General features: G+C 46.3%; 1 protein-coding gene across 4 annotated transcripts in view; it reads right to left on the bottom strand.

Moving 5' to 3' along the window:
• Window positions 1–16,186, bottom strand: part of LOC138818234 (sorting nexin-24) — a 100,240-nt gene that overhangs the window by 39,956 nt on the left and 44,098 nt on the right. For all 4 annotated transcript variants that reach the window (XM_070009254.1, XM_070009255.1, XM_070009256.1 and 1 more), the window contains exons 2-3: window positions 12,524–12,607; window positions 5,785–5,889 (exon numbers count right to left, since the gene is read on the bottom strand). In XM_070009254.1, the coding sequence (XP_069865355.1) occupies window positions 5,785–5,889; window positions 12,524–12,607 (189 nt within the window). The remainder of the gene's footprint in view (window positions 1–5,784; window positions 5,890–12,523; window positions 12,608–16,186) is intronic.

The following is a 16,186-nucleotide window of genomic DNA, read 5'->3' as shown; positions in this document are numbered from 1 at the left end:
GAAGCCTATTCTAAACTTAACCTTTGAAACTGACTACTCCAAATCGAGGTAGCTCTGATTAACCACCCATGTGGAGCTGTGGCTCACGTGGTAGAATACTAGCTTTGAGGACAAAAGCTCAAGGACAACACCTAGATCTTGAGTTCAAGCACAAAAAAGAACAAAAAAGTGAGAAAAGGAGAAAACACGTAACATACCTGAAAAACAGATCTTGGCCATACAGAACAGGTATTTTAGGCAACTTAGGAATAAAAAACTCAAAATTATAAGAGGCTGATGAGAAGCAAGTCCAGAAACAGACCACAGCACAGAGGCAAATGTGGCTCACACAGGAGTTTCCAGGCACGTTCTGTTCTTTGAGAACACAGACTGCTCTGTGAACATAAGAACACCTCAGAGAAAGGTGCCGCACCTGCCTGCCACCTCTACCCACCACCCACCTCTCCTCTAGGGCACGCGGGGCCTGCTCAAGCTTTCTGTGAAGCAGCAGGTGGCAGTGGTAATGGGATAGCTCCTAACTCAACCATTTCATAAAAGGACACGTACAGCTGGGAGCTGGTGGCTCACACTTCTGATCTCAGGAGGCTGAGATCTGAAGATCAAGGTTCGAAGGCCCAGGCAGACAAATCTAGGGAAACAAACCAGAAGCAATGGTAAAAAAAGATAATCTACTTGTGAGGATTATACATTAGGCTACATATTAAGTTCAGTGGGTTTAAAAGGAGGTATCATATAAGGTTTCTTATACAATTACAGCAAGCTAGAATCAATAGAAAAAAAACTGTGACATTTACAAATTTATGGAAAGTAAAACACATCTCCCCAAAAAACCCGACAGGTCAAAGAAGAAATGGCTGATTATTACACATTGCATACATGTGGCAAATGACCACGTTGTACCACAGAATGTTGTGCCTCTGTGTATCAGAATACTGACACTGTAGCTGAAAAAGAGAGGAAAAAAGGAATCAAGGGCTGGAAGCATAGCTCAAGGGTTCGAGAACCAGTTGAGAGAGCAAGCCAAGTAAGCACAAGACCCAGAGTTCAAACCTAGCACAACAAGCAAGCAAGAATGCAAGGAAGGATGAAAGGAAGAAAGGGAGGAAGGAAGAGGTCAAAGAGAAGCTAGAAGGTACAGAGACAAATGAAAACATATCAAAACTGATGGGGCATAGCAAAAGCAATGCTACAGCAAATTTCTATCGCTTTCAATGCTTGATTAAAAATCAAGAAAGAAGCTAGGCACCAATGGCTCACACCTGTAATCCTACCTGCTCAAGAGGCTGAGATCTGAGGATCGCAGTTTGGAGCCAGCCCAGGAAGGAAAGTCTGTGAAATTCTTATCTCCAATTAACTAGCAAAAAGCTATAAATAGAGTGCAGCAACAAAGTCCAGGTCCTGAGTTCAAGCCCCAGGACTGGCACCAAAAAAAAGATAAACTGTTAGCTAAATATAATAAGAAAATAAGAACAAGAATAAAATGGCTAAAATCAGAAGTGGAAGTGGGTTACTGCTACTAATTTTAATGGAGTAGAAGCTTTTAAGAGAACTATGAGCTGTCCTTTGCCAGGAAATTATATAGCCTAAGTAAATTAGTTCTAGAAACACAAACATTACCAAGCCTAAACCATGATGCCCTGGGAAGCCTCAACAGATCTATAATAAGGACTCAGTCATCAAAACCCTCCTGACAGCCGAGTGTGGTAGTGCAAGCCTGGAATCGCAGCGCTCAGGAGGTGAAGGCAGGAGTATTTTTAGTTTCAGAACAGCCTGGATTACATGGTTAAGAACTGCCTCAAAAACCAGATGAAACAAACCTAGAGCAAAACAAAACAACAAATCTCCCGACAAAGGCCCTGGACTTGAAGGTGTTACGGAGAATTCTACTAAATAATTTAAAAACTAACATCAATCCTTCTCAAGTTTCTCCAAAAATATCCTCTATCAGGCTAGCATTAGAACCAGACGCCAACAATACAGGAAAAGAAAACTGTAGATTAATATCCTTTATGAACGTGAATACAGAAGTCCTCACTGAAATGCCAAAAACAAACTCACACAATGGCCAAGCGAGATTTATTCCTGAAATGTAAGGTTCACCATGAAAACATCAATCAACTCAATGACTGATCAGGATCTCTTGTGGACACGTGTGGGACTGTCACAATGAGCCCCTCCCCCCATACACTTCATATATGCAAAGAGAAAGAGACTTCTCGCCTCTTCCTCAGAAAGTAGTAAACGAGAGCTATATCCTTTGGTGTTCCAGCTCCACACTTCGCTGGTAATAATAGAAAGTGTTGAATGAAAAGTATATTCGTGAGTCATCTGTTATTTTGGACTTTCTAAACAACAGGGAAGGGGACATCTGCGGATATGAAATGTCCAGGACACCTGAAACTTACTGTCTTGAATCTTCAGGAAGGTGATTTAGCTCCAGCCTCAGGACCGTCTCAGCCTTTCCAGGCCCTTGGGAAAGTCACTCTACTTAGAAAAGGAGGGCCGTGTTCTTCTTTCTTAAAAATTACCTTGAAGTAGTTGTACAAAGGGTGTCCGACTCCGCACACATAACGATTTGTGAGTGCAATCATTTGATCAATGCCATTTCTTCCAAGGTTTTCCAGGCACTAGCTGTCTGCCTCTCTGTGCACCCCGGAACACTCCCTGTGTCTCAGGAGGAGCTCCCAGATTACCCCCCCCACCCCCCCCCCAGCTTTAGGAATTAGGCTTCAGCTGACCACAGTGCACTGGGATGCAGACAAACCTCTTTCTTTGCCCATTCGAGTGGAAGAGACCCTGCCCTTCCCCTGGCATCCAGGTGAAGCTCACCCGGCACACAGCAAGAGAAATGGATAAAATAACTGGGATCACTTGCGGTTGGTCACCGGCGGGACCCTGAGTGCCTGGCAGTGCTTATCACAAAGAAGGCTGACAGGTGCTCACAAGAGCTGTCAGTGTAGTGAAATGGGGTCTTGCTAACTTTCTACCCGGGCTGACCTTGAACTGAGGATCCTCCTGATCTCTGCCTCAGGAGTAGCTGGGATTACAGATGAGAGCAGCCAGACCCAGCTCTAGCTATCATATTGAATACTTCAGTCCTCAGACTCAAGCAATGACACCCGTGTCAGGATTTTGCATTCCACTTGAGATGACTAAAGCAGTCATGTTCATCCCGCCTGCAGACAGAGCCAGGTAGAGAAGGGAGAGAAGAATGTTCCTGAACTCACCCCGCCCTCCTTGATCTCAGCGGGGAACTCGGAGGATGTGGAATTGGATGTTAAAGGCGCAGCAGGAAGCCAGCTCTCTACCCTGCAACCACATCTTTCAAACCCGATTTCTGCGAGTAGAAAATTCTAAGCTCAATTTGAGTGTCACCACAAACTCTTCTGCGGGCTTTTGATTGTACCCACACATTCATGTCCAAAGTACAAACAAACTCACAGTGTTTACACTGAGTCCTAATGGAAGTCATGTGTCAAACCCCAGCGTGGGGGTGGGGAGGAGACCGCTGGCTTTGGAACGAGGGCGAGAGCGCAAGATATACAATATCTGTGGAAAATATGGCTTACGAATGCAAACGCATTGTTTACCTGTTGGGTTTAATTATGAAGAACATGCACTGGGAGCCTTTGCCTGCAATTTCCGAAGTCTGCTTTGGGGGGCTTTCGGTTTGTCTCTTGCTCTGAAGTGTGGCCTGAAGCTATGGAAGTCTAGCTGCATCCACAGAATCTCCAGGAACACGGCCACACACGCGCCCTGTGATTTGCGGTCCCTTTGGGCGGAGCTCCCTCTGGCCCCCTGAGTTCAGTGAAGGTGGATGGGCAGAGACCGCTGCCAGTCCTTAGAGCAAAGCTATCCTTGCTGCCTGGACGCTGCAAGGACCCGGATGAAGGCAAGCAGCAGGGATTGAGTGCTGTGACTTTGCCACCAGAGACTCGCTGTGCAGCCAGCCTCTTCCCACCGTCAAGCATCCCTGGCGGCTCAGCCAACCACCCACAGAAGCTCTGCGGAAACAGCAAACTAGCTTCACGCAGCCACCACTGCCCTCATACAAAGAACCCACCCTTCAGCTCACCACAGACCACCACGAAGACTTCAAAGGCAGTGTTCCCATCCGTAATCCTTGCCATTCAGGAGGCGAGAGCTGAGGATCAAGATTCGAAGCCAGCCCAGAGGCAAAGTCCAGGAGGCTCTTATCTCCAACAGACTAGCAAAAAGCCAGAAATGAAGGTGTGGCTCAAGTGGCAGAGCATCACGCTTCAGTGAAAACACCACCCTAAACTCCAGCCCCAGTGCCGGCACGAACACACCATAAAGAGACATTAAAGGAAGACACAGTCCTGGTCCGCACGCCTCTGATGTGAGCGTGACAATTTTAGAAGGTCGAGTCGAATCGGAAGCTCTTTGATAAAGTTACCTCTTCTCGCCTCCCTTCCGCCCTTTTTTTTTTTTTTTTTTTATTTTGTCGGTCATGGGGCTTGATCTCTGGGCCTGGGCGCTGTCCCTCAGCTCTTCTGCTCAAGGCTAGCGCTCTACCACTTGAGCCACAGCGCCACTTCTGGTTTTCTGGTGATTTATTGGAGATGAGTCTCACACACTTTCCTGCCTGGGCTGGCTTTGAACTGCGATTCTCAGACCTCAGCCTCCTGAGTAGCTAGGATGACAGGCATGAGCCACGGGCACCCAGCTTTTCTTCTTTCTTTTGCAAGTACTGGGATTTAAACTTAGGGCCTTGAGCTTTCTTGCTCATAGCTGGTAGTTTACCACTTGAACAACACCTCCAGCCCAGCCTTTTGTTGGTTAATTAGAGATGGAGTCTCATGGACTTATGGCTAAGCTGGCCTCCAACAGCAATCCTCTGGATCTCAGCCTCCTGAGTGGTGAGGATTATGGGCGTAAGCCACTGTACCTAGCTCCAGCTATCCTTTTCTGAGAGGTGAAGCCTCTCCCGCCCCTGCCCTGCGCACCTCACGTTCACAGGTCCCTTCTCGAGTGCGCTGGGACAGGACACCGCAGGGCCTGCGTAGCTACAGCCTGCACACTGTCCTTGCACTACGGGCTTCAGGCGTTCAGAGGCAAAGAGCCGACATGCTTCCTACTCTTCCCCTTGCTTTGTCGTCACCTGACAGATCGGCTCTGTCTCCTGGCACTCAAGCAGTTCTGCTGGGACAGAGCCTTCGAAGGCCGTCTATTTTCAGTGAAGAGGGCCTTGCAGCAGGGACCCGATGACGCACACATTCTCAATGGGATCCACAGACCTGCTCCTCCCACTAATCAACCAGCCCCGAACAAAGTTGCTTTTCCACAAACCAAAGTACTTTGTAGAGCTGAACTGAAAGATGGACGGGTCCTCTCTATGTAAGCTTTTCCTTCTATACCCAGCTGTCAGTTCCCCCAGGCAGTCTTTACATGGTACTTAATAACAGCTAAACGATCAAGCCAATCATATATTTGTAATTTTAAATACCTTCATCTTAACTGAGTGCCCATGGCTCAGATCCATAATCTGAGAACTGCTGCTCCAAGCCAACCTGGGCAAAAAGCTAGAAGTGGAGCTACGGCTCAAATGGTAGAGCACCAGCCTGGAGAAGAAAAACTAAAGAACAAGGCAGGCCCCAGGCCCCAAGTTCTGACCCCAGTACTAGCACCCAAAAAAAAGTCCTTCATTTTAATTCAGAACTGCTAGTCGCTGGGTATGTTTTATATGACACTCATCTGTCTTGAGAAAAAGGAGTATGATATGATTATGTAAGCAATATGATATTAATTAAGGATGCATCTTACCTGTAAGTAGGTCTCCAAACCTTGTCGCCGTTGCTCCAAGACTTTTGGTACCCAGTTTCTAACATGCTTAGAAGGGATTTCTGGAGTTTTTATACATTTCTTAAGCTATAAAGGAGAGAGAAGGGGGGGGTCTATTAATTTTAATGACATTATTTGGTAGGAAAAAAAAGGTCAATAAAAGAAAGTAAACCATTGTTATACCCCATGGGGGGGGGGAGAAACAGAACAATTATACTGACATACTGTCAAAAATTCTCTACTTAGATGTTTCAAGAAAAGAGTTGGTGTTTTGGTATTTACTGGTATTGACATTCCAAAACAAAATTATTTTTACAAAAATTAAATATTGAACACAGGAGAGAAAACTATAAGAAGCTAAGAAACAAATTCTTTACTTTTAATAAAATTATTTGGGGTAAGCTTCATGACAGGAGCCTAGAATCCCAGCGCTTGGGAGGCAGACGTAAATTCAGTACAACAAAATCCTGTTTGAAGTCTTTTTTTAGATAAAAAATCCTACTCTAGGCTAGGTGCTGGTGGCTCATGACTGTAATCCTAGAGACCCAAGAGGCTAAGATCTGAGGATAAAAGTTCAGAGCCAGCCCAGGCAGGAAAGTCTGTGAGACTGTTATCTCCAATTAGCCAGCAAAAGGCCAGAAGTGGAGGTGTGGCTCAGGTGTCAGTGTCAGCCTTGAGCAAAAATCCTGAGACAGCACACGCCCTGAGTTCAAGCCCCAGTACACACACACACACACACACACACACACACACACACACACACACACACACACACACACACACACACACGGGAAGACTATGTCACTGTTGCTTTTATTTTGATTTAAAAAAAAATCCCATTCCAGGTTGACTGGCATGAGACAGGATTGTATGCAAGTGTCTTAATCAAAGCGTGGGGCTAGCAGGAGGAATTCAAATGGTGTAACTCCTTAGAAAAGTGAACTCACAGTCCAACGAAATGAATACCAGAAAACTAGTTCTCAAAAGATGGGAGGGGTTAGGGAAGGGAGGAATGAGGGGAGGAAGGAAGACAGGAAGTGGGGAAGAATACAGTTATGATATTCAATGGAAAGTCTACGAAATTACAAGAACTGGGGGGGCGGTGAACGTGGGGTTGGGAGATTGGAGGAGAATGATGAAAGGGGTGACACCAATCAAGATGCGCTGCATTCCCAGACTGAGCTGTTGAATGGTAACTCCATTGGTCCTTACTTAAAGATAATTTAACACATAACTTCAAAACGCTAAAGTGTGTTTTCTCTCAGATGCAGAAGTTAGATGTAAATACATGGGGGCGTGATAAATGATATGGACTCTAAACATTCACACTCAGTGAGACCAAAGGAGGATACACTTAGGGAAGGGACACAAAGGCACCGTGCCTCTGTCTGTGCCTGTGATTATATTAGGTAGTATTTATGGAAATGGCCTCCAGGAAACGGAAACAAGAGGTTTTATCCTTTGTTTTTGCTTTCCTTTTGTTCTGTTTGTTCATTTGTCAATCTTTGGGAGTGTAAGGGGGGCACAGAAATGGAGGGACAAAGGGTGAAGAGATGCAGTAGTGACACTCAGCGTACACCACGTTGAAAATGAACTCCACAACTTGTGGGTGGGGGTGGGAGGGAAACACTGGAAGAGAGCGAGGGGAGGGTAACATCGTTCAACAAGAAATGAGCTCCACCTGACTTATGTAACTGTAACCTCTCTGTGCGTTACCTTTAAAAGAACGATCAAAAATAAAAATTGGGAAAAAATAAACTAGCAAAAACAGCAACTGTCTTCAATGTGTAAGGAAGCTGAGCGGCTACTATAAGCCACAGGCCACTTGTTACATAAGGGAGTCAGTGGTTCTGTTTGGAGATTTAAGTGGACCATGTGCCCATGCGCCGGAGTGGAGAGGAGGAAGCAGGCACATGGGGTCTGTGTGCGGGGCGTCTGCGTATCTCGGGAGCGTTGAGAAGCCAAGAGCTCACCGAGCTCAAGGAGCCGGGTTTCTGCAGAGCGGCCTGGCTGCGGGTGGCAGGCCGGAGGCCTGTGCATCTCCAAGCTCAGGCCTGGCACACTGCTGCTTCCACAGGGCCGCTGCCATGTGAGGGGCCCTGGGGTGGCCTTGGGGGGCCGAGGGCTGTCACGGTCATGGGCCAGCAATCAAAGTGATGGCGGGAGGTGTGGCTCAGCTGGTAGAGCGCCGGCCTGAGCCAGGGGCAGCATGTCAGCCCCGAGTTCAAGCCCTGGCACCAACACAAAACACACGGAAACGCCTTTGGACAACCACTTGAAGGTGATAAAGAAAAAACATCAAGGGGAACATTAAAAAAAAAAGCCTTCGCCAGGTGCTGGTGGCTCACGCCTGTAATCCTAGCTACTCAGGAGGCTGAGATCTGAGGATCGCGGTTCAAAGCCAGCCCGGGCAGGGAGACCGTGAGACTCCTATCTCCAATAAACCACCAGAAAACCGGAAGTGGCGCTGTAGCTCAAGTGGTAGAGCGCTCGCCTTGAGCTGAAGAGCTGAGGGACAGCGCCCAGGCCCAGAGTTCAAGCCCCACGGCCGACCAAAAAAAAAAAAAGCCTTCTTCCCAACGACTGAAACGCAATGTTATCTTCTTTTTGAAAATTAAAAAGAAATCAACTCCATAATCTGTCTCCTCTCCTGTGATTCCTTTTTTTTTTTTTTTTTTTTTCTGTCTTGAAGCTGCAACCCCAGAACCCGGGAAGCTTTTCCCCTTTTCTTCCCATTGAGGACACTGGAGGAAGGGGAGGTGAGCGGGGCTGTGACACGGTGGAGGTGAGTAATGGATGGCTGCAGATGAGACAAACCCCAGACAATGCATTTCCAGCAGGGCTCAGCTGCGTCCAAGATAAATACCCCTCTGCCACCCGAACACATGATTAACTTTCCCGCCATGCGGAGGCCAGGCAAGGGGCCCTTCTGAGCCACGCAGATAATAGCAGATCCCATGATACCCTCACAAACCCCCTTCCCTGAACTTGCCCCGTGCAGACCCGCCTGCCCAGAAAGGATCAGAAATACCTACCTCCAGCCCAGCCCTGAGAAGAACAGAAAAGCACCAAGTCTAAAGAAATAGGCATTTGGGGGTAATATCTAACTCTCTGTGCCCCCCACCCCACAGTCAACCCTTGTTCTCTTGGGGATCTCTTCAGAAACAGAGCAAGGATGAGCAATCTTGGTCTGATGTCATCCAACAGTTTTCTGGATCTTTTTAAACGGAAGAACTTCATTGAACAGAAGAGAATGCACAACAGGACTCAAATCCCAAGAAGGCAGCTGGTGGTTCCCGCCTGTAATCCTAGCTACTCAGAAGGCTAAGATCTGAGGATTGCAGTTCAAAGCCAGCCCGGGCAGGCAAACCAAAGAGATTCACAGCTCTAATTGACCAACAAAAAGCCACAAGTGGAGAAGTGGTTCAAGTTTAGAGAGCCAGCCTTGAGCAAGAAAGCTAAAGGAATATGTGAGGTCTAAAGTTTAAGCCCCAGTACTAGCACAAAAACCAACAAAACACACACCCACAAAGGGTTTCCATGAAAAATTGTGAATAAGGGTGGATTTGCGGGGAAGGTTTCCTGCCTTGCATGAGACCAGGGCTTCTATAGGTACAGTGCTTTCTATCTACTGTCATTAACGATGGTAAATGACTTGGCTCTTGAAGGACCAGGACAACCGAAAATGCACGCGCACATGCGTGAGCGTGCACGCGCATGCACACACACACAGAGTATCAGCTGTGATGACTCACACCGATAGTTCCAGTTACTCAAGAGGATCAATGTTCAAGGCCAAAAAGTTCCCAAGACCCCTTCTCAAACCACAGGCGTGTGCAGAGGTGTGTGCCTGTTGTCCCAGTTCCACAGGGGTGGTAGTTCCAGGCCAGACTGGGCAAAAAAAAGCTGGAGAGACTCCATCTCCATTGAAGACGACCTGGGGCTATGTCTTATTCCAGCGAAGGCACGCAGTGTCACTAAGCCCGGCCTCAGCAAAATCTATCTCAAAAATACCCAGAGCCAAGAGAACTTGGAGGTATGGCTTAAGCGGTAGAGTCCCTGCCTCAAAAGCACAAAGTCCTAAGTTCAAACTCTAGTATTGCTTAAGAAAAGGTATCTTCTAATTCAACACAGAAAGGATAACTAGGACTGAATTATCCTAAGATCTAATTTTGAATTCTTACATGGAAATTTGTATTTGAAGTCGGATAGGAGTTCAAAGAAGAGAGACTAGGAACAAAGGAGCTAGCCCAAGAAGGAGAAACCGAAATGTTCTGGTTTGTTTGAACACATCAGAGCACAAATAGCACTCAGCCTAGCAGACACAGTGTGCAGGGTGAGAGACAAGAATGGCTGACACTCAGTGTTCTTAGGAGAAACAGTAACAACTGAGGCTAGTTTGTAAGGGGTTTCAGACAGACAAAATAAGGGTTGTGTTAGATGCTAGAGAACCCCCTGTCTGGAATCAAGGAGTTTGCTCACCAGGGGAAGAACATGGGATTTAATTAAGGATCTGACTGACACCCACAAGTCCCATCTAGAGAAATCCTAGCTACTCAGGAGGTTGAGATCTGGAGGATCAATATTTTCAAGCCAGGCAGAAAAGCCCTCAAGACCCCATCTCCAAAATAGTCAGCAAAAGGCAGTGCTGAAGGCATGAGTCGAGCAATAGAGCATTAGTTGAGCCAAGCATGTGACTCTTGAGATCAAGCTAGATAGGAAGGAAGGAAGGAAGGAAGGAAGGAAGGAAGGAAGGAAGGAAGGAAGGAAGGAAGGAAGGAAGGAAGGAAGGAAGGAAGGGAGGGAGGGAGGGAGGGAGGGAGGGAGGGAGGGAGGGATCTAAATCGTTCTGGGCCTGCATTCTCACAATGAGAAGGGGAAGTGAGAGAGGGCTGTGTGGACAGAAAGCTCTGTGAGGGGAGCTGCAGGTGGAGGGGATTACTCTGAGGATGCAGAGTAGCCAAGGCAGCAGGCCATCTCTGGCTGGGTTTTAAGGACTCGGAGAGAATGGAGATGAAATAGTGCGTTAGGAAAACTAGTCATCAGACAGGGATGGGCAAGAAGACAAGAATTAGAAATAATTAGAGCAATACTAACAGAAGGGAGAATGAAGCCTTGCATGGATGGCCTCACCTGTAACCCTAGTTGTATGGGAGGGAAGTTAGATGAGGAAGGTGGTTCAAGACAGTCTGTGATCTCCAATTAACCTCCAAAAAAGCCAGGAGGGGAGCTGTGGTTCAGGTGTTAAAGCGCTAACCTTGAGCAAAAAAGCTCAGAGACAGTGTCCAATTCAACCTATCACAATGGATAGGTAGGTAGGTAGGTAGGTAGGTAGGTAGGTAGGTAGGTAGGTAGGTAGGTAGATGGATAGAGTATACTTCTATACTAGAATGGCAGGAGCACTAACTGGAAAATCAAGTGGTACATATTACATACACATTAAAGAAATAAAACAGTAAAATCACTCACATGGGTAATTTTTTATGAGGTATCTCTAGTTATTAAAACAACTGCAGCGCCGTGACAATAATTTACAGCCCTCAAAAATTAAATGTTGGTAAAAGATTAAAAAGTATGCATTTCTCGCCATTAGTGGCCCTGTCTCTGAGCTTAGTTATCCTTTTGCATTTCTGTGTCTACCATCTATGACTTTTAGCAAACAGCTTAGGGAGGAACGGGGGGGGGGGGGGAGGATGAAGGGGTGATATGATCAAGACACACTGCATTTGCGAGTGACACACTGAATGAAACCCTCTGCACAACTGCTTAAAGACCATACAAAATAAGCTTTAAAAAGGAAAACAGAGCCTAGAACTGAGCCATCCGTCATGACCGGGCTGAGCCACAGTCTCTTCTTCCTAGGTCCCCGGCCCCTGAAAATGAGCTCGTGGGTGTGATGCTTGCCAGGAACATGTAGGTTGAATTCCATTAGTGGTCATGTGTTTCCCCTGCCCGCTCTGGTTTGGTTTTGTTTTTAGTAAAGAACATGAAGTACACACTTGGGTAAAACAGGGTCTGATCTTTATTCTTTCTGACCCTCTGATTTCTAACACAATACACTGCAAATAGCACATACATCAGAGTTACATACATAAGCAATCTTTTTTTTTTTTTTGTCAGTCCTGGGGCCTGAACTCTGGGCCTGGGCGCTGTCCCTCAGCTCTTCAACTCAAGGCTAGTGCTCTACCACTTGAGCCACAGTGCCACTTCCGGCTTTTTCTGCTTGTGTGGTACTGAGGAATCGAACCCAGGGCCTTATGCATGCAAGGCAAACACTCTACCACTGGGCCACCTTCCCAGCTCCTATATAAGCAATCTTAACAGTAAGCCAACCTGCTCAGAAATGACACTCAACAGAGTGAAAGGTCATTTCAAAAGGAAATCTATGTCACAACAAAGAACCCATGCAGATTGGGTACTAGTGGCTCATACCCATAATCCTAGCTACTCAGGAGGCTGAGATCTGAGGATTGTAGTTTGAAGCCAGCCTGGGCAGGAAAGTCTGTGAGGTTCTTGTCGCTAATTAAGCACCAAAATTCTGAAAGTGGAGCTGTGGTTCAAGTGGCAAAGCATCAGCCTTGAATGAAAAAGCTAAGATCCTGAGTTAAAGCCCCAGTGCCAGTACCAAAAATGCTCTTAGAACCACAGACTGGAGTCTTCGCATGCATTACACATGTCACATACAGAAAAGAGAGGAAAAAAACCAAAATACAAAGTTTACCTTTTTGTGCAAGGCATGAAATTCACTGTACCTCTTCTCCACAAAATGTTTTCTTCCATTCATGAATACTTCTATCTTAAACACCTAAAACAAAATTAAAGCGAGATTAATTCTACTGGTTCAGAACCTTCCACTGTCTGATGGGGTAAGTTTGTGACCATGATATATTTCATCGCTCTAATTACAGCAGCTGATTCTCCCCAACCCTGAAGGCTCAGGAGACCTTGGCCCAACAGCGCTGATTAATGAGCACTGGAACCAAATGAATGAGCATGCCGGACAGGGTGTGGATGGGAGAGACGGTAGAGCAGCCCCCGTCCAGAGCCAGCGCCTGCACGGGCCCTCACCACGGCGATTTCAGTCCAGGTAGCGCCGTGTCATCTGCCCAGCGATCATGCAAATACAACAGCAGCTAGGTTAATTTCCCCTAACCTGCATATTCATCTCTAGTCACCGCTGGGCTGATGGGGTAGTTTGCAACACAGAGGACCTGGAGTAAGGCTCATTTTCCCCCAGTGACATGAGTGACAGCTTGAGTCTCTACCTCCAGGAGGTTGAAAGGCCACATGAAAGGGCTCTAATTAGTAGGCACTAACATGACATTTTCTTGATTCTTGGGGTCAGTGGGTCAAGACTGGGAAGAGGGGATGAGAAATATTGTGAAATGCTCATGAAAATATAATGTTTGGGTCGGGTCAGGGGAAGCCTAGCAGGTGCTCTGTTGTTGCAAGCGCTGATATGTGATCCAGTGTTGCTGAGAATTTGTAAATAGCACGATGAACGAAAAAGTACTGGATTATTTGCTAAACTGAATTTCTTGTGTTCCTCCGCCCACTGCTACTAGGGGAGCAGAAAGGTGTGTGTGTGTGTGTGTGTGTGTGTGTGTGTGTGTGTGTGTGTGTGTGTGAAAGAGAGAGAGAGAGAGAGAGAGAGAGAGAGAGAGAGAGAGAGAGAGAGAGAGGGAGAGACAGAGACAGAGACAGAGACAGAGAGAGATTTGATTACTTGAGTTGGGGTCTGTAACTACGCTGATCTGTAACTTGATATGAAGCCCAGCATAGCTCTGAACACATGGTTCTCCTTCTCAGCCTTACAGATCTGCCTCACTGTGCTTTTCTAATTCTTTTTTTTTTTCTTTGTGCTGGTCCTAGGGCTTGAACTCAATGCTGTCCCTGAGGTTTTTCTTTCTTTTGCTCAAGGCTAGCACTCCACCACTTGAGCCACAACTCCACTTTCAGGTTTTTGGTGGTTAACTAGAGGTAGACTTTCCTGTCTGGGCTGGCTTTGAACCTTGATCTTCAGCTCTCAGCCTCCTGAGTAGCAAGCATTACCAGTTCATTGGTGTCCTAATGTTCTGTTTTATTGTCCTTTTAGAAAAGAAAAAAAAAACTAACTGTAGATAAAGATGATAGAACATCAAAGTGGAGAAAACGTGGTTACTCTGCATAAGAACTATAGAAGTAAGAACTACTACCAAATGGAGAAAGGAAACAATTTTACTACCAGAATAGCTCCCTCTGGCTAATCATTCCTGTCTTATACATAAATATATCTATAGCAGAAGACCAGAAATCATCATCAAACATAAAGCCTGTTTGTATATTTATACTTCTTTAAATTATAAACACTCCACTTCAAGCCTCAGTTTTAAATCAGTAGGGAACATTTATCAATTTAATCAATGTTTTTATATTGCTTTAAAAATCTACTTTTCATTGGTGTATTAATGAAAAATATTTTCTTCTAAAAATATATACAGTGGAAAGCTATGAAGTGAGTTCTTCTGATCAAAATATACTCTATGAGCTGAGCAATGGTGGTTCACATCTGTAATCCTAGCTACTCAGGAGGCTGAGATCGGAGGATATGGTTCAAAGCCAGCCCGGGCAGGAAAGTGTGTATGACTCATCTCCAATGAACCACAGAAAAGCAGAAGTGGAGCTGTGGCTCACAGAAGTAGAGCACTAGTCTTGAGTGAAAGAGCTCAGGGATAGTGTGCCCAGGCCCTGAGTTAAAGCCTCATGACCACCACCTCTCTCCCTCTTTCTCTCTCTCTCTCCCTCTCCCTCTCCCTCTCTCTCCCCCTCCCTCTCTCTTTCTCTCTGTCTCTCTCTCCATAGATAGATAGATAGATGGATAGATATAGATATCACACACCTATCTCAACTATTTTTGAGGGGAGAAAAGTTTACTAATTCTTCTTCTTCAAGACCCTAGCCAGAAATGGAATCAGGCAAACAGAGAAGCACCGGATGCAGCCCAGCCTGGCCATGGGCTGGGCTGGACGTGGCCGGGGAGTGGGCTACAGAGCCTCCCTTTGGTGTCAGGGCCTCATCCTTTCAACCAGCACCAGGAACAATGAAAGCGGCGTCCATCTCCTGAGCTGAATGGGAAATACGTCCTAGGTCTGGTGCCGTGAGGCTGCATCCCAAAGCCAGCACTTTAACTGGCAGGTTTGCCGCAGAATCCAGAAGAGGAAAAGAATGGCTAGAGAGGCTCAGACTCTGGGGCGCTCCTCCGCTGCCCTTAGAAACCCACAATTTTAAGTCGAGTCATTTATTTACTTTTTGGGCTGGGGCTGGGGCTGGGGCTTGAACTCAGAGCCTCTTACTTTCACTTGGCTTTTTTGCTCCAGTTTGGCACTCTACAACTTGACTACTTCCAGCTTTGGGAGACAGGGGTCTCTCAGACTTTCCTGCGAGGACTGGCTTCAAACTGCAATCCTAAGATCTCAGCCTCTGGATTAGCGGCAATTACAGGTGTGAACCAATGGAGCCCAGCGTAGAAATTTGAGTTCTTAAGAAACTATTTACACAGAAATACAAATGTAAATAGAGAGACAAAGGGTGAACCAATGCAGCAGTGGTACTCACTAGACACTATGTTGCAAATAATGAACTACACAACTTGTGTGTAGGCATGGGAGAAAAATTGGGGGAGAGTGAGGGAAGGGTGACATTGTCAAAAAAGAAATACACTCATTATCTGACTGTAACCCTCTGACTGTAACCTGACTGTAACCAAACTGTAACCCTCTGTACATCACCATTATAATAACATCAAAAATGATTTAAAAAAGAAAATACTTAGCCTGGCGCCGGTGGCTCACGCCTGTAATCCTAGCTACTCAGGAGGCTGAGATCTGAGGACTGTGGTTCAAAGCCAGCCTGGGCAAAGGAAGTCTGCTCTTATCTCCAATGAACCACCAGAAAATTAGAAGTGGCACTGTGGTTCAAGCAGCAGAGCATTTGCTTTGAGCTGAAGAGCTCAGAGACAGCACCCATGCCTAGAGTTCAAGTCCTATGACAGACAAAAAAGAAAATATTTACCAAGGTTTTGCTCTCTTGGAATATGCTTGGAGGCAAAATGATGATATTCATTTACTCTGATCTTTTCATCACCTACCCTATGGCTTGACCTAGCTCAAGTTTTCTCTTGTCTATCACCGAAGTAACATGATGAGCCCTGTCCCCGAAGGGTTTACACTCGAGTACGGGGGCAGCAAAGGACGAATGTAGAAAATAAACAGGAGCATGAGTGCAGATGAGGAGGAGGGAGCCGGGTACGAGAACTGGCGCACTGGGGGAGATGGCGGCCTCCATGCAAGGCCCAGCACACAGCATGCAGAAGACTGTGATGCAGTGGGAAATGGTGTCCCAGCAC

The sequence above is a fragment of the Dipodomys merriami genome, unplaced genomic scaffold, assembly GCF_024711535.1.
Source record: "Dipodomys merriami isolate MVZ:Mamm:240054 unplaced genomic scaffold, mDipMer1.0.p SCAF_72, whole genome shotgun sequence".
Taxonomy (NCBI): Eukaryota; Metazoa; Chordata; class Mammalia; order Rodentia; family Heteromyidae; genus Dipodomys; species Dipodomys merriami.
The sequence above is the reverse complement of the archived record's forward strand: the minus strand, read 5'-3'. Positions and strand labels throughout refer to the sequence as shown.